At 43.1% G+C, this 18489-nt stretch overlaps 2 protein-coding genes across 2 annotated transcripts in view; both read right to left on the reverse strand.

Annotated features, from left to right (window-relative positions):
• Positions 1-13884, reverse strand: part of ptchd4 (patched domain containing 4) — a 47090-nt gene extending 33206 nt beyond the window's left edge. Inside the window, exon 1 of the mRNA XM_044049923.1 lies at positions 12876-13884. Within this exon, the coding sequence (XP_043905858.1) occupies positions 12876-13475 (600 nt within the window). The 5' untranslated portion in view covers positions 13476-13884. The remainder of the gene's footprint in view (positions 1-12875) is intronic.
• A 1223-nt stretch (positions 13885-15107) lies between these two features.
• The window catches only part of cfap61 (cilia and flagella associated protein 61), a 21883-nt gene continuing 18501 nt past the window's right edge, over positions 15108-18489 (reverse strand). The window contains exons 19-22 of the mRNA XM_044049786.1: positions 18309-18456; positions 16745-17037; positions 15972-16305; positions 15108-15372 (exon numbers count right to left, since the gene is read on the reverse strand). Coding sequence (XP_043905721.1) covers positions 15281-15372; positions 15972-16305; positions 16745-17037; positions 18309-18456 — 867 coding nt within the window. The 3' untranslated portion in view covers positions 15108-15280. The remainder of the gene's footprint in view (positions 15373-15971; positions 16306-16744; positions 17038-18308; positions 18457-18489) is intronic.

Here is an 18489-nt window from a genome sequence, read left to right on the forward strand (position 1 = left end):
CAAGTCTTCATTAAAGTTTCTCCATACAAACACGGCTGCAACAGTCTGCAACACGTCTTCAAAGGGAGCTGATGGTGACATTATGTGTCAAACTGTGGTTTGACACCAACCCCGCCTCCCTCCAGTGAGAGATTTGCCACTTAAACTTGCGAACTATGTCACTATTGGTGAGAAAGTGTGTCACAAACAAATGGTAGAAAGTGTGTGCCTTATGAAACATGAACGGGATTTGCAGTTCAGCTTTTGTAGGAGTTACTGTACCTACACGGGTGGCTGTTAATGACAGCAGTGCTTCTCAAATGGGAGTCTGTGGCATATTGTCAGCAGCGGTTTGTGAAAAGTTTCCAGATGCATCCATTAAAATGTGTATAGAGTCACTATTTTTCATTCTTTTTTCTTATAAAATGCTTGAATATAATAGATAGAAAGTCAATTGATTTATTCTTTACCATTAATCCTTGTGCATGGAGGGAGCTGGAGCAAATCCCAGCTGACATTGGGCATGAGGCGGGATATACCATGTAGAGGTCACCAGCCTATTACAGAGCCATTAACACACACACACACACATGCAAGCAGTATGTAATCTGAAATCGACCCAGTTGATAAATTGTTCATTAAGAATGAAATCTATTATTAAATTATTCCAAGGGAAACATGTGAGGGGGATCAGTGGAAAATTGTTTGAGATGCTCTACAATCAGTGTCTGCAGAAGTTACCAAGAGCCTTTTGTGAAGAACTATAGAAGCAGATGCTGCGGCAGAGCTCTGGTGTTTCTCCTTAGCAACAACTGATCAAAAGATAAGGCGCTATCATATATTTTAGTTGTGGTTGTAAGTGACGCTCTGTGCATAGAATCAATTAATAAATGACCTGAGGGTTGTTTCTTCTTTTTGTTTGCTGCAGCTTCTAGGATACATCCAGACTAAACAAAATTGATTCCCTCCTCTGCAGTTGTTTGCTTAGTTCCTGAGAGTGTTACTGAAGAGAAACAACAGTGGTGAAACTGACAATGGAGTGAAACAGAGAGTGATAAGGAAGCTTTTCATTTGCAGACGACAGTCAAGTTTGGGCTGAGAACCAATCAGGAGGTGAATGTTGGCGACTGCATCGTTGTTTCCAAGGGTCGGTGATTTTGTCCGTCTCTGCTAAAAATGCAGCCAGGAAGTTTTCAAATGAATTTTTAATCCTCTCTGTTTTTTGGGACTCTATTACGTCAGGGAAATGGAGATGACAAGCATATCAGGGGCTGGATTCATGCATTTTTAAACGACGAAAACAGGACGCAGCCTCTGAAAGACAAAATGAAGTGTAGTGTTCAGTGCTGTTGTGCGTGAGAGGGAGAGTAGGTGGTGACGGGGCACCCGACAAAGACGTGTACAGTATGTGTGAGGAGCTGAGTGATGTGTGAAAAGGGAGGATGTGACACCTCTCGAGGTTTCGAACAAAAGAATGGATGTGAATTGAAGGAGAAGTGTTTACAGGCTTTCTAAATAAAAACAAATAAATTAAATCAGTTCAGGAATGCTAATCAATTATTACAGGTTTTTTTTCTTCTTTTTCTTTGACTCAAGACCCAATCGGCTGGCAAATTACCAATTAGCATTGGGGGCTTCCATTGGGGATAGCAGATATTGGTGCAAATAGTGGGTTCATGTTTGTGAAGCAAATCTTCCTGGTTCACATAGTTAGCTTCCATTTTTATAAAAAAAATTAAAATACAAAATTCATACTTTGGTTAGATTGTCAATTTGGGCTGCTGTAGAAACATGGCAACCCAAGATGGTGGACTTCATTAAAGCCTTGGCTATACATTGAAAATACTTAATCTAACCTAAAATATATATCTTAAAGCAATTATACTGCAAATTGCTGCCAATAAACCCACTAAAGGGCTAATGTGAGTGAACAAGTACATCATAGACAAAATGGCAATGCCAACACATGCAAGCAGGGATGTTAATCATGCTGAAATTAAATCTCATTGGTTGCGCAGGCGCTTAGTTTAATTTTGATGATGAGCTAGAAAAATTAGCCATCTTCATATCCTTACACCAATTTCAGTATCTATTTAAGCAGTTTAAACTCTAAAATGCTTAATTGGGGTTCTTAATCTAGTTTTAGGAGACACCTGAGGACACTATCGACTGATTTTTTTATTGCCCAGTTCCCAAATGCACCCTGGGGCGAGTCATTTATTGACACACACATGCGTAACCTCATCAGCCAGTTGCTGTGCCGTGTCTCTTCTCCCCGTCCTCCAATCTCGTCGGCTCTCCTGCAGCCGGACTTTAAGTGCCACAGCCCTGCTCCAGCATATCAACTGTTTCCCCACAGCCACACCGCTGTCGCTCTCACCTTCGTTTTATGATTTATTAAATCCAACGGGGGTGTAAAACAAACATTGACCTTGGCTTGACATTGCCATGCTGCATATGACCTGGACTGCTCAATAACTTAATCCAATCCAGCACTCCATTTCACTGTCCTCTCATGAATGTATCAAGGTGCTTGGTCTTGCCTAACGCAATATTGTTGGTGTTAGGATGAGTGTGATTCAGAAATGGCCTCACCTGTGTGTGTTTATATGAATTAGTTTTGAACACCAGAGCTCTGTGAGAGCCCAGAGAAGCTAATGCTGCATTTTTGGCCTTAGTATCCTGATATAGAACACATTTATTTAAAGATATGTTACATCTATTTAAATATAACCTATCTCTTTCAGGAGAAATCCAATTTCGTGAGTGGAAAAAGTCAACATTTTGCTGTATTCTGACCCTGTATTTCTGAGATGTGAATTAGATTTCTTCTAACCAGAACCACGCAGCTGCTCCTCTGACAGAAAAAGTGCCTTTTTGAATCAACATCATTATATAATTAGCATAAATAACTGTTAGTGATTCAAGCCAGTGCTACCACAAACTGATTTTTTCACTGACTGATAATGACATCGACTGGCACAGGTCTTCTCTTCTGACCTGTAGGAGTAAAACGCCGACCCCACAGGCATATAATGCCAATTAAGGAGACCACTATAATTAGACTGACTAAAGAGGTGAAGCAAAATGGCAATTTAGTCTGACTGACGGGCTAGCTCTTGGAACGTCCAATTAACTTTGCTCTGTGTACACAGACGAGACAATCACAATGGATCAGGTGAAGCAGACTTCAGTCTAAAGGAATAATACATGACAGTGCTTTTTCTTAATTTTGATGTGACTTAATATAATAAATAAAGGAGAAACAAAAGATTACAAATAGTCCAATATGGGTATCTTAATGGGTGATGCCAATCTAAAGAAATAAGCTGATGTTTGATGTAGAGTATGATCATCATTTTTTTTGGATGACATGTTTGGCATGTTTTCTTTTTTTCATCCATGTGATAGAATACAATAGTTTAATCTAATCTAATCTAATGTGCCCATTAATCACATGACTGTCTAACAGGTCACTTGACAGGCTTTAAAACCTGGCTTATTACGGACACCAGTGTGTGCAGTGCCAGTTTCGAAATGGTTTGGATATGAAATGCAAGATACTGTATATTGGTAGGAATGTGACAGATATACAAAAGATGAGCCACTTTTACCATCTCACACAAAAATACACACATTGAACGGGTACTGCACTATTGATAACTGATGATACACAAAATTGGGAAAGATAAAATTTACTGAGCAACACTCAAGCATTGTGTGTCTCCACTGAAGAACATGTACGTTTTCATGCATTTAGCAGTATTCATTTTCAACAGTCAACATAAATACGTAATCTCGCAATCACATTTTCATAGAATGACAATCGCCCAATGCCAATTATTAAAAACTCTGCCAACAAATCAATGTCTACCTGGAGAAAATAGAACAAGTCCTCTTACCTAGATGAACAAAATGCCACTGGCTTCCAAAACAACCCAACATTTTGCAAACTATCACCACTTCAAGATGCGCATCACACTAAATGAGTGCCTTCACCTCCTGTGGAGGAGTTTAGATGAGAGCACTACTACTTAGAGATAATAAGAAAACAACATGGTCCTGATGCAAAAAATGATAACCTTGGTTTTACATCACAGTCAGATTTGTATCTCCAACCTCTCGTTCCCCATGCACCTGTCTCTTCACAGCACTGTAATAACATTACACCCAACCTTGTTTGATGATGAATCAATATCTCCATTACACAGAGGCACATTTTTTTTCAACTGTAAATGTCAAGCCCATGGTATTTTTTTTAACTGAAAACTCTAAAAAAAACATGTGCATATGCACAGTATTTACTCAGTTTGTAGAATCTACTTACTATGTGAGTGAATGAATAGGAATAGAAATCTACAATAATATTGTACCAAATAAATTATAATTTTTTTGAGGATGCATATGTAAATAGCCTACATAATACAAACCCCATTCTCAGAAAAGTTGGGACATGTTCTCAAAATGCAATAGAAGCTAATATCTGTAATTTGTTCAGATATTAGTAATTTGTTCAATCACTTGAATCTATACTTTTGAGTAGATATAAAACCTGGTGGGACAGTTTGCAAGAATGAGAACAATACACAAGTAACACTGTTCTGAAAGGTTCCACAATTAGATTAACTGGTCACAGGTGAGCAGGTTAAAACATGGGATAAAAGTAGCATCCACCAAAGGTCTATGCAGGCAAGGATGGGTCACGGCTCACCATTTTGTGACAAACTTCCTCAGATAATTCACAGTTAGTTCAAAAACTTTTAGGTCCTGCAGCTCATAATATTGTGGAAAGATTCAGGGAGTCAAGGGAAATCTCAGTGTATAATGACCAAGGGCAGTAACTGCTGTTGAATATGTGGGAACATCGAACCCCCAGGACAAACAGTATGAGAAACCGTCATGCTGCCATGATGGACAATGCCACATGAGCTCAGGAGTGTCTCGGATAATCATTGTCACTTCACACCGTCTGCTGCTGCATCAAGAAATGCAACCCAAAATGAAAAGAAATAAAACTTTGCTGAATTATTTGGGCCCAAACTTGTCTGAGACAAACTGAATGTCAGTGGGAACATGTTCTGTGGTCAAACAAGTCCAGGTTTTAGCTTGTCTTTGGGAAGAATGGATGCAACTCTACTTGCCAAAGATGAAAAAGAAAAATATCCAGACTGCAATAAACAAAATGTGCAAAAACATGATGGTAGTGTGGGGGGGGATAGGGGTGATCTTATGGCTTGTATTGAAATTTTATCGACACATATCAAGACGACGTCTTTTACAAGGAACTCTACAACTGCCTTATTCTGCATGAGTTACAGTAACAGTGTGGCTGCATGGATGGAGAGAGAGAGAGAGAGAGAGAGAGGGAGTGTTTGCCAGTCCAGATCGGTCTCCTATTGAAAATGTTTGGTGCATCGTGAAGAGGAGAATCAGACAAAAACAGACTGTTGAGCAGCTCAAATCTTGCTGACAGCAATAATTAGGCAAATACACCCCATGTGAAACAGCAACAATATGTATCTTCAATGCCAAAAGGTGATTTAAACCATGTGGTAATCGTTCTACTCGTGTGTATTTTCTGGCTGTGTTTACCCACAATGCCCTGCGTTGTAGTCCGCTTCCAGCATTTGGTTCACTTGAAGCGAACAGAGAATTATGTTTTTAAACACAGCAATTATATAAGTTAGGAAACTCACACCATTTGATATTTGGGGCAATTCTTACATCATGCTTCTTCTATGATAGTATTTCTCCCAGATTTGTTTGTAGTGTTAGTTTCCATTAATGCATTTTAGTCTTGCGATACATAAGAGATTAATCGACTGCAAAACCCAGCAAAGGGGGCAAAGCGTATACTGTATATTTTAAGCAGTTTCTCCTGGGAACAGAACTAAACTTCAGTGCACCAAAAAGTAGGACTTTTTTACAAAGACTGCGTCTGTACAACAAGCACAGAAATAAACCCCTAGTTGTGTCTTCAAAGAGCAGGATGAGAAATAAGAAGTCAGGCAAATGGAATAAGCCCAGACAGCCTGTCAGACAGGAGAGAAAAAAGGATTCAGGGACACGGAGAGAACAGGAAGCCTGATGCAGAGTGAGGAGAGCTGCAGAGGAAAGAGGTCACACAACAGCCTCTGAGAGTGAATTACTGTCCTTCATGTTGCGCAGAGGCTGCAATTAATGTGCATATGTGACTCGGTCCATACTTGTAGAAAAACAGGTACAATTTGTGCATCACTGGAAAAGGCAATAAAAGTTCATTCTTTAATTAAATAAGACATTTTGGTGGACTGGTGGAAAGTATCCACCGATCCAGTCTTGAACAGTGTTTGCCCATCAAGATTGGGTTTTTGTTGATTAAGATAAAAAAAAAAGAAAAGAACTGTGTTGTTTCTGATCCAAACACAGCGGCAAACAGAATTCACTGCATACACATGGGTTTTACTGCTGCGTTTTTTCAACAGCAACTACTAGCTGGGACACACACTTTGTTGGTTTCTCCCAGAACTACAGTGGAAGGTTGGAACTACTTCCTGCTGAAGAATGTACAAAATCTCAAAAACTATCCCGTTTGCTATGAGTATTTAGACAGGGTATTGCAATGAGGATTACAGTAAAACCAATATGCACATGGAAACTGATTCACTGTTTGTTTAGGATATTGAATGAGAAGGGCACAACTGAGGTTTTAAAGCTTTCAAAGTGTCCCAGCATTTCTACAAATGGAATTTGAAAGTGTGCCTTGGGTTGCTGCTAACAAAAACCCAGACAGTGGGTGGCTTTTGCAGACAGTTTAAAAAATCCATTCAAAACGAGATAGTTTTATTAAAAAGAAAAAAAAGAGAAGAACATATTTTCCAATGTTTATGTTACTCTAAACAAGAACACCGCTTACGGCCTGGAAAAAACAATCTCAACACAAATTAAATTTTAAATATATGAAAACGGAATTTAATTACAACTGCAAATCTTTTATTGCAAAAGCCTGACCAGTCCTTTGCTCATTTATCTGCCAATTTATAAGCAAACTTTGCAAGGCTGCCATACTGGGAGAAACTATCTTTATGTTAAAAGAATGTGTATTGCAGATGTTGATGAGATGTTGAAATGTTTGATATATTGTTGTGCAGCTTAACTCTAAATTGTCTGCCAGATGATTATAGTCCATATTCAGGATACAGGTTTGTACTTTGACAGTATCCTCTGTGGTCCCTTGAGTACAGACTGTTCATACACAAGTTGGTGGCACTGTTGGGTGAATTCAGCCGAGTCTGCCAGTGATTTGGTTTTGCTCCGCAGATACCTCTGAATCTCCAACGAAAGGAACCAATCACAAACCTCTGGTGTGGTAGAGGCGGGTTTAACATGATGTTGACAGAGAAGTGACGTCTAGCAGGTTCTGTATACTGTATATCAAACATGGTGGCAACTGAAGAGGAGCTGTTCCTTCCATTTTGGGTTAGGGTTAGCTCCATGAAGCTCCCTGGGCAAGTCAGTAGACGCCACAACCAGATCGCCATCACTCCCATCTGGAGCATTGGTCTGATTGGTTGTAGGTCTATCCAATTGTGTACAGAGGCACTTCTTAAAACAACACAACACCGCTAGTAATTACGACTTGATTTTTGTTCTACATAGGCCTAGTCTACGTACATCAATCGATGCGGGGCATGAAACAGTAGGAGGGGTATTAACAAGCAAAGGAGAAATTTACTTAAATATCAACTTAACTCGGGCCACACGGTGGTGTAGTGGTTAGCACTCTCGCCTTGCAGCGAGAAGACCCGGGTTCGAGCCCCAGTTGGAACAAGGGCCTTTCTGCATGGAGTTTGCATGTTCTCCCCGTGTGTGCGTGGGTTCTCTCCGGGTACTCCGGCTTCCTCCCACAGTCCAAAAACATGCAATGTGGGGATTAGGTAAATTGGACACTCTAAATCAGGGGTGTTAAACTCAAATGACCTGGGGGCCAATGAGCATCTAGTCTGGTCAAGCAGGGGCCGACATTGAGGGCAAAAAAAAGTGGAAAAAACAACTATTAAGTAGCAGGTGGGCAATGTAAGATATTCATTATGATATTAGACAGAATTGCAAAGTAAAAGTGCTTGTTTTGATATAAAATGATTCACATGATGCACAAAAACCGAGAATTAAATTCGAAATTTAGCAAATAATGACAAGGATAATTGAGATTAAGACAGCTTAAATATATGTAATTTCATGTTGAGTGTAATAAATTTAATAAAGTTATGATTACAACCGAATGTCTTATCACTATTATAAAAATATTGCCGGCAAATACATTTAGTCATAGTTATATTCTGTCTCTATTCCATCACCTCGCACAGTGGTGAGTGGGCCGGGGGGCCGCATGTAATCGATTGGAGGGCCACCAGTTTGACACATGTGCTCTAAATTGACCATAGGAGTGAGTGTGAGAGTGAATGGTTGTTTGTCTCTAGTTGTGTGTGGCCCTGCGATGGACTGGCGAACTGTCCAGGGTGTACCCCGCCTATCGCCCGATGTAGCTGAGATTGGCACAGCACCCCCCGCGACCCTCTGGTGGAGGATAAAGCGGTTAGATGATGATGATGATCAACTTAACTCCTTTGTTGCATGAAATCCAAACACTTTTAATGACCCATCTCTATGTAGGGCGACTTGAAATTTACAAATTAAGAATTTTCAGGACCCCATGGGAAACCGGTTTGTAGTTGGAAGTAGAGGTCGCCATCACAGATCTGTATTTGATGTTGCCTGATGGAACAGAAGCATGAATCTCTTGGCGACACTACACAGCCTAAGCCTTCTTAGAGAATACGCTCTCTGCTGAGTTATGATTTCGAGCGCAGGTTATCAATGTGAATTTGCCAACTAAGCATATTGCCTATGCGGCTGCCAAAACACTTGTACGAACGGACTTGTTGGATTTCAGCACACACTGGCCTCATTTTGCTCGAGGAGCTGCAACACCAGAAGATTGTATAACCACTCTAATTGCCTGATTCTCCAGTAGTAAAGCCTCACGTCTGCTTTGTCGAACCTCTCAGCATGAGCATGAGCATGAACTGCAGCTTTCTGCGTATTATGACACACAGCCAGCTAAAGACATAAATTGTCGTCAAAGCCTCTGTGAAAACTGTATCTCGTAAATATTAACTAGTAACTCGGTAGTTTAAAAAAAAAAAAAAGAAGAAGCAGGATCATGACGAATGGTCTCACTGCTCCACTCGGACACTGATACAGCAGTAATAGGCCGCGCTGATGTGGCAGCATTCAGAGGAAGTTACGGCCTGCCATGCTGGAGACCACGCTTGTCACACAATGAATATGTGATTGAGACACTTTGAGCCCATGTTGCAGACGCTGCAGTGGCATGCATCTCACAAGCTATTTGCATTTGATGAATAAGCTAATTGCTACAGTGGCTGTGTTTGTTTTCTGTCAGAGCTGTAGAGTAGGTTTGCACAATACATCAAAAATGTAGCACAAAAGAGCAACATCTTACAAAAGATAATATAGGTACATATCGCCTGAACTGCAATAAATGCAGTTTTCCTATGTTATCCAATTATGTGTCTTTAGCTAATTTAAATCAAAGGTGCAATGTGTAAGATTAAGTTACATTAATGAATGAAGTCCCAATGTCGCAGCTGAATATCCCTCACCTCATCCTTCCTTTTTTATTGTTTTGGAGAACCTATGATGTTTCAGGTAGCATCACAACTTGTTTAGTTTGTCCATTGTGGGTTACTGTAAAAATATGGCAGTCTAAAATGGCAACCTCACACACTTGCTGACGGAAATATAAAAGGCTCAATCTGGGGTATAATGCCAAGCAGCAATTCACACAATCAGGTGAATGTACTGTAGACTTATATAAACAATAAATAAATAACGTTTAAACCCTCCCCTTAGACTGCAACAGCCTCATACGGAGGGGACATTGAACAAAAACTGGACTGTATTTTATTTAGATATGCAACACTAATAATGCATCGCACACTTTTACAACCACTGATAGTGGTAGTTATGGCAACGAGTTTGCTGCGTTTCAGACTAACAGCCACCTAAAAATAATTACTTTCTTTAGATTACAGTAAATGACTATTGAATGGCTCAATTATTTTCAATAAAATTCATGTTATTGGATTGGAAATCCACTTTTTTTTCAGTGTTTGCGTGGGTCACTCACCATCTGAGTCTATGTTGGCAGCAAACTCAAAGCAGAAAGACATTAACACCTTATAATTCAGCTTTTGTTCATTTTATTGCAGGCATTTGATCGCAATTTTCAACAATTTTATCGCATATTGCATGTTTCCGAATATCCCTTGGTGTCCCTTTGTTTTTAATTGCATTGATCCCAAAGATCCTCATAGAGCTGAAGAAAATTAACAGGTATTTTTTTTCTTCGAAGACAGTGTAGTGCTGTGCCGTTAAAAAAACACCCCAGTCACGCAGGAGGAAAATACAGATACCGGGTGAATATACTATACTCTTCATTGTTTCAAGTGTTGTAAAATGCAGCTCCTTTGTGCTTTAAATTGAGTAATTTTTTCAACAAATAATGCATCTTCTCATCTAAAAGAATAAAACAGCTTTACACATGCTGCTCACACACACACACAATGACAAGTTAAAGTCAAATTGTCAGCTTTAAACTTACAATTTTTATGTGAAATACTGATTGAATCATTTAATGGCTAATAAATAACACCATTGGGTCTGCCATCTGAATGTGGGATTGATTTATGGCACAAAGGAAACGGCTATGCTATTGTGCAAGGACAGTTTTCTCATATTATCATCTGGAAGTGAATGTGGCAGACGTTTCAGCAATAAAAATCAAATGTATTTAGGCCAGTCACGTGTCCAGTCCCAGTGACAGTCACACAGACAACCAGCATGGTGTCTCAGGGTGTGAGAAACATTGATACCCTGAAATCTTGTGATATTTCATGGTATGGATACAGTATAAATATGGACATTTTCTTGACCGTAGTTTTGCCTTCATGGTTCATGCACCTTTCCCAAGGTCAAGTTTATTCCTAATGCTTTACCAGCACTGTGCAGCTGTGGTAAATTAAAATAAAGTATAAAGTCTCATGTTATATTAATAAAGATGGTATATATTTATTCCCCCATCTGAAAAGCAAACTGTTCAGCCAATAAGCTATTTTTGGGAAATAAATACAGTCAGCATTTTTAAGCACTTTATCCAAAATCAAGCACTTCTCAAACCTTTAAAAGTCAAGCATTTTCAATGATTTTCAAGCACCCGTTGATGTCTATTCATTATATTTGAGCACCTGGCTGCTACTTGGCCGTACTCTCAACCTCTTTCCTATTCTCAAACCAAAAAAGTTTAGCGTCCCCCTGTTTCCGTAGTTAGCGTTAGCCTAAAAAAATGCAAAATGGGAACTCTGACTGGTTTGTCTGTACTGCCAGCTGTAGACACATGGTGGCGCAAGACGGCAGCCTTCGCAAGGAAAGGCCCTTGTCTAAGATAAATTTAAGAGGCTTAATGTAAGGCTACAGGGGCCAAACATTTTTTTATTCTAAAGCGATTATACACTTGAACAAACATATGCATGCCATGGATGGTATATTAAATTTCTGCAAATAAACCTTCTTTAATTTAACACATTGGACCTTCACATCACACCACGCAGAAGCTCACGAGCACCTTATCGGACAAATAGCGCCCAACTCAATTTGCACCTGATGTGTTTGTGGGTCTACTGGACGAGAACCTGCATGTCTGCATGCAGCATGTTTAAATGTTTTCGGGGGAACTTGGAAACCTAAAAAAAAACCCAAAAGTTCAAAACCTACAGCCTGAAGTGCATCAGACCATTTTGGTCCAGCAGAGGATGCTGTGAGCATGGCTTGGCCTACACTTTCACATGAACGTCCTCGTGGGACCATAAGACTGATGTTGGCTTGCTGTGAAAATGGACACCATGAGGCTACATCATCCTGCTATGCAGACAACTGGGCCCACCGAAGCATCTGAGAAGTGGTGTGTCGTCGTATTTCAGATTCTTTGTCACGGAGGAACAAATCTGTGGACTCACATGTTAGCAAAGCCGTAAGTGCTGCAGTGGCAGAGTGTTCAACATTGCGTGACTAATATTAAGAGTGATAGCAAATCACGTTTGTGTATGTGCTGGAGGAGGAAATATCGTCCAAGGAACGGCGTGCCACAGAACATTCACTCCGGCTTGATTTTAGGAAAATCGCTAGCCCCTACTACATGCAGCATATTGACATTTTAACAGTTTCGTGTGCAACTAATACAGCTGCGATGAGTGCACCGTGATTCCCAGTGAGCAACAGAGAGGAAGACGTGAGGCGAGTGTAGCCACAGTAGCCTTGTCATTGCAAAGCATGTGCAGGCAGGAAAAAGCCAGAGGGAGACACTGCATCAAAAAAAAAAAGAGAGGATATCCCCATACATGTGTGTGTGTGTAAGAGAGAGAGAGAGAGAGCGGGGAGAGTCTGTTGCATGTGTGTGGTGTAGCAGAGCACAGCAGTCAGGGGGGCTGTGTGCAGGCAGCCAATCAATTCACCTGCACCAACAAGGGAGGTGGAAAACTGCAAACCGGCCGTCTGTGTGTTATGAGGAGGGTTTCCCTCTCTGGCTGCTGCTGCTGCATGTAGCAATCTGCAGCCCTCCCTCCCCTCCCCTCCCCCCCAGCACAAGCCCGCTGTGTTCATTCAGAAATTACGGCAAGCTCCAATAAGGGCCAGCTATATTCACATGCTGACTGATGCTGCACTGTCACCGTCAGTGTGTGTGGGGTGGGATGTGCACGCAGGCTTTGGTTGTTGTGCATGTAAAGAGGAGCTGCAGTGTCAAAAAGAAAACGAAAGGGGGGGGGAGAACTCCTCACCTTTAATGTGGTGTTGGGGTAGCTCACTGGCACCTTATGGAAAGTGCTGTTGGACAGCACCGCCTGCCTGATGTCCTCGAAGATGGTGATGATATCATCCAGCAGGCAGCGCTTGTCCCTGTAGCTCAGGACGCAGAGGTGCGCGAACGTGTAATTGAACCCTTTGTAATTGACGCGTAAATCCAGCACCTGCTTGTGGACCTGCAGGACCTGGTCGGCCAGCTCCAGGATGTTCCCCCCGGACTTGGCGAGCAGGATGAGCCTGCCATATCTGCCCGGCGTGTGCAAATCCGAGTACAGCTTGTGCTTCGACTGGTCGATGGAGAACAGGCTGTTGGCGAGACTCCGCTCGATCTTAGCCAGGCTGTGCGTCGGGGCGACCAGCACCTCCAGGTCCGTCTCCGGCTTGAAGCGGCTCAGGACGGTAGATCCGAAAATGATGGTGAGGACCGCGGGGACAGTGAGGAAGAAAACGGGGTGCCTGCTAACGAATAAGCCCAGCCAGTAGAACGAAGCCTTGAGCCCTCTGTGGATCACTTGCCGCAGCATCCTCCACAAAATCCTGCTTGCAGATGCCCCGTTTCCTCCGATGAAGCACATGTGACATCAGACTCTGTTCCCCGGCTTATAGTCCAATTCGTAAGAGAATAACACCAGGCAACAACATCAGCACCATGCACACACACACACACTCTCACTCACTCACACACTCACACGCACGCACACACACATACACTCACATGCGCACGCACGCACCACAACACCTGGAAAAACAGCACTGCAGCAATCCGCGAGCCACACACACGCAAACACACACGCAGGGGGACAGTCACTGGATCATCATCGAACGTCGGCCGATGGAGACGCGTCCTCCGCCGTGTGCCTCATCCTGTCACGCCATTCCGCCTCCATGTGTGTGTGAAATTCATAAAAAAAAATAAAAATAAATAAATAGCAACAGCCGCGCGCCCCCCTTCCTTCGCTCCACCGGCTGCAGCCGCAGCGACGATGAGCCGCGGCGGCGTGATGTGCATGTGTGCGCTCCGACTCCTGTCTGTCTGCCTCTGCACAGCTCCTCTCACGGCGGCGGCGGCGGTGGCGCCTGATTTATGTACTTAACTGTTACCATGTGTGCTGCAGGGAGGTCTGCGAGGAAGGGAGGAAGGATGGAAGGAAGGATGACTGGAGGAGGAGGAGTGGGAGGTGTGTGTGTGTGAGAGAGAGAGAGCGAGAGAGAGAGAGAGAGAGAGAGGTTGGGGGGGTGACTGGTTATTTTAGGAACAGTGGAGGCAACAGGCAAAGATGAGAGTTGTAAAAATTTTCCTGCAGGTGGCTGGAGGAGCAGAAGCCCTTGCAGGGATGAGTCAGTGTTGGCTTCATGAATGGGGAAAACCCAGTGCTGAGTGTTTTATGCAGGCCAGACAGGGTGATGTGGCTCAACTATCCTCTCTTTCACACATGTGCACACACATGCACACATGGACATTTCACACAGCACTGACTTCTATTCATGTATGCAGCCTCAAGCCCAGGTAACGTTTCCCATGTCCGAGTGTAGGCAGAGGTCTGTGTGACGTGCAGTATATTTCAACATCTGCCCATTTCTGCTCTAGCACACATGTGGGTAAAATATGGCTCCTGGGCCAGATCAGGCCCACAAACCTTTTTTTTCTGGCCCACAACTTCCTCACGGTCTACTCCAAGTTGACTCTTGCTCAGCTCAGTTGACTAATGATTAATTCATTAACTCATTCATTGTCTTCCGCTTTATCCCTCAGTCGAACTGTGATTCAAACTGGTGACCTTCATGCTGTGAGGCAACAGTGCAAGCCACTTACCCATGGATCAGTGCTGTGTGACACCTCAAAAACAGTGGCCCCGTAATGTTATGTTTTTTTTTGTGTGGACATCTAAATATTTTTTTTAAACAAGAGTCCGTTCAAAGCTGATATAATGAGATATGTGAATTATAAATGTATTTATAGAGCACTTTTCTAGTCTTGATGACCACTCAAAGCCATTCACTCACTCACACATCCATATATACCAATTCACTCTCACAGCCTTCTGGAGCAACAAGTGTCTTGCCATTTAAGAAGCTGAAAAATGACAGAAACTAAAAAATGTTTACTTTTAAGAAGCTGAAAAATGACAGAAAGTAGAAAATATTCACATTTAAGAAGCTGAAAAATGACAGAAACTAGAAAATATTCACATTTAAGAAGCTGAAAAATGACAGAAAGTAGAAAATATTCCCATTTAAGAAGCTCGGTTTCAGGTGTGCTTCACAATAATCCACAGAATGTGATGATTGTCAGGAGAAGAACGTGGATCACAGCACTGATAAACAACAGCTTTGTGAGCGTCGGCCCACAGATGCAAACGCCGACCTCGTTCTGAAAAGTTCACGTGTGTGTGTGTGTGTGTCTGTGTTTGTGTAACCTGTGCTGCAGCCTTGGTCGCTCGGTGAATAACAGCAGCATTGTCGCCACTGTCGCTGTGTTTACACAACGGAGGAAAAGGTTTCATTAAAGCAAAATCACATAAATGATATTCTGTGAGATAAAAGCAGAGGACATCACAGGCGGACAGGAGGACGGACACGGAGCAGAGACGTGCGGGGAATGGACCGCAATGGAATTTAGTGTCATAAACAAAACATAGAACGAGTTATTGTGTTATCAAAAGACAATTTTTAGGACAATGTTACCAGGAAAACCACCATTTTGTCTCGACATCAGATAACGATTTTGTAAACCACTCACTCTCCCACACCAAAGCCCATAGAGAAAATCAGTGTCTGAACGAAGGATTTCAAAAGCCGAATTGACAAAATAAGACATTTGAACTTAGTGATGGAGGCAGCAGTGGATCAACAACTCCTGTGTGTGTGATGTTAAAATCAGTGGTTTTCTCTATGGGCTTTGGTGTGGGAGAGTGAGTGGTTTATAAAAGTCTGTCTCACAGTGAGATAAAGACGTGAAATAGGTTCTTAAGATATTGTAGACTTAAGGGGCCTTTTGTTAAGAGTCTAAAATGTATTTGTACTTCATTTGGCTGCTGCTGTTTACCTCTGATGCTAAAAGTGAACCACACCTTGAATCTTGGCCCGTTTGTACAGCGGCACCAGGCGATCCTGATCCAGATCAGACGCAGCCTCGTCCCGTGGCTCCTGCGTGGGGTCGAGGAGGGTCAGCATCTCGGCTGCCAGGCGCTCGCCCACCTCCTTGGAGTTGAAGCTGGCGTGGGACCACTCGTCCGCGTGGTAGCGGCGCGAGAACTTGGTGACGGGTCCGGCGGCAAAGATGGCCGGGTCGCTGGTCTGGAAAGCGGCGTTTATGACGAGTCGGCCATCGAAGACCAGGAAGGAGCCGCTGATGGACCTGAAGGCGTCACCGTCAACTCCTCTGCTGGAGAGGTTGATGAAAACCTGAGGGAGGAACTTGGGGTCATGAGTTTGACGACATGAGCTACACTCAAACACCACCACCACGACGACGTCTCTGGCTGAACTTAGAGGTGAAGATTAAAGCTCTCAAACACAGCGAGTGAACACATGAGCGTGGACCGTTTTCACCTGATGTTTGTTTAAAACAAAAGGAAAAAAAGGCGGAAAGTAGAAGCAAACACTGATAACATGACGCTTGATTTAAAGTGATTAAAGCCTGTGGGGTTTTCCAATGTTTACACACACTGTTTGTTCATTAACACACACCATGTGTGTGTTTGTGTGTGTGTTTGTGTGTGTGTGTGCTATTTGGACACCTGATTATTCACTTTGAGTGTTTTTTTTTAAGTATTTAAAACCAGTTTCTGTCATTTTTAGCTTCTTCAATGTGAATCTTTTCAAGTGTCAGGTGAAGACTTACTCCACAGAGCAGACGCAGAGTCCCCGCGTCCGTGGTGAAGGACACCGATGTGAGATGGTCCTCGTGTCCTCCACGGTCCATCTGAGTCAGCAGGCAGCGACGGTGGACCTGGACCTGGTTCTTCTCCAAAGCTGCAGCCACGCCTTCCTCCACCGACGGATCACTGAAGCAGGCGGCGCCGGGTTCAGGAGGAGGGAGGACGACGTGGACGCGGGACCCGCGGACACCGAGGCTGAGCAACGTCTCCACTGTGGTGTAGACGTCCACGTTGTTTCCGTACACAACTGCGTCGCCTGGACAACAAGAGTTTTCACTGTGGCTTTTATTTTGCAAGTCGACAATATCTTAGGAACACGTTCACATCTTTATCTCACTGTTTTCCAAACCACTCACTCTCCCACACACACACACACACACACACACACACACACACACACACACACACACACCTCACTCTCCCACACACACACACACACACACACACACACACACACACACACACACACACACACACACACACACACACTCACTCTCCACACACACACACACACACACACACACACACACACACACACACACACACACACACACACACACACTCCACTCTCCCACACACACACACACACACACACACACACACACACACACACTCACACACACACACACACACACACACACACACACACACACACACACTCACTCTCCCACACCAAACCCCACAGGGAAAATCAGTGATTTTAAAATCACACACACAATTAGTGGAGTTGTTGATCCACTGCTGCCTCCATCACTAAGTTCAAATGTCTGATTTTGTTAATTCGGCTTTTAAAATCCTTCATTTAGATTGACCTCAGTGACATAAAATGACCACACGAGGCAGCAGTAGACCAGCAGCTCCTGTGTCCCCACGAGCTTAAATCACTTGTTTTCTCTATGGGCTTTGGTCGACTTAAACTGATGTAGATTTTCTTTTAATTACTAATCATCGTCTTCAGTATAAAAAGTGATTGCTGCTGTTTTCGCCGTCTCTGTCCATGGTGCTGAACAAAGAGCTGCAACTGCACACAGGAGCTTTCTCCATATCAGTGCACTTCACTGTTCCTCCTCCTCCTCCTCCTCCTCCTCCTCCTGTTCAGTTGCTTTAAAAGTGACAATAAGAAGCTGTTTTTTCAGGTTTAAACAGATACATTCATAGAATTCACAAACACACACACACACTCTGTTTCCCTTCTGTTGTTATTAGAGGATGGAAATAAACTCAGTATCTGCTGCTGCTGCCATTAGCATTTATTAATGCAGTTCCTTTATCAGAGCGATTCACTAATTAGTCTGTGGAAGAGCCTCACGCTCTGCGTCAATTCCTTCAGTGAATGACAGTGTGTGTGTGTGTGTGTGTGTGTGTTCACAGACCTGATCATGAGTGGATGGAAGAGGCCGAGCTGATTCACGCACATGAAAGATGTCTCTGCTGCTAATTAACCGCTAATTATACCAGACCACTTCACCAATGACATTATACTACACACACACCCACACACACTCACCCACACACACACACACTCACCCTCCTGCTCCACAAAGTTGGCTCTGAGCCAGTGTCGAGCAGCCGTGCAGTCGTGGAGGTCGTTGAGGGTGAGGAGGTTGGAGGGAGCGGGCGCAGTTTGTCTGCGGCGAGGGGGCGGAGTTTGCGGCCGGCCGGTGGGACGGGGCACCTGTGGGCGGAAAAAAAGACGGATAACGTCAAA

Source organism: Solea senegalensis, linkage group LG17 (assembly GCF_019176455.1).
Source record: "Solea senegalensis isolate Sse05_10M linkage group LG17, IFAPA_SoseM_1, whole genome shotgun sequence".
Lineage (NCBI taxonomy): Eukaryota > Metazoa > Chordata > Actinopteri > Pleuronectiformes > Soleidae > Solea > Solea senegalensis.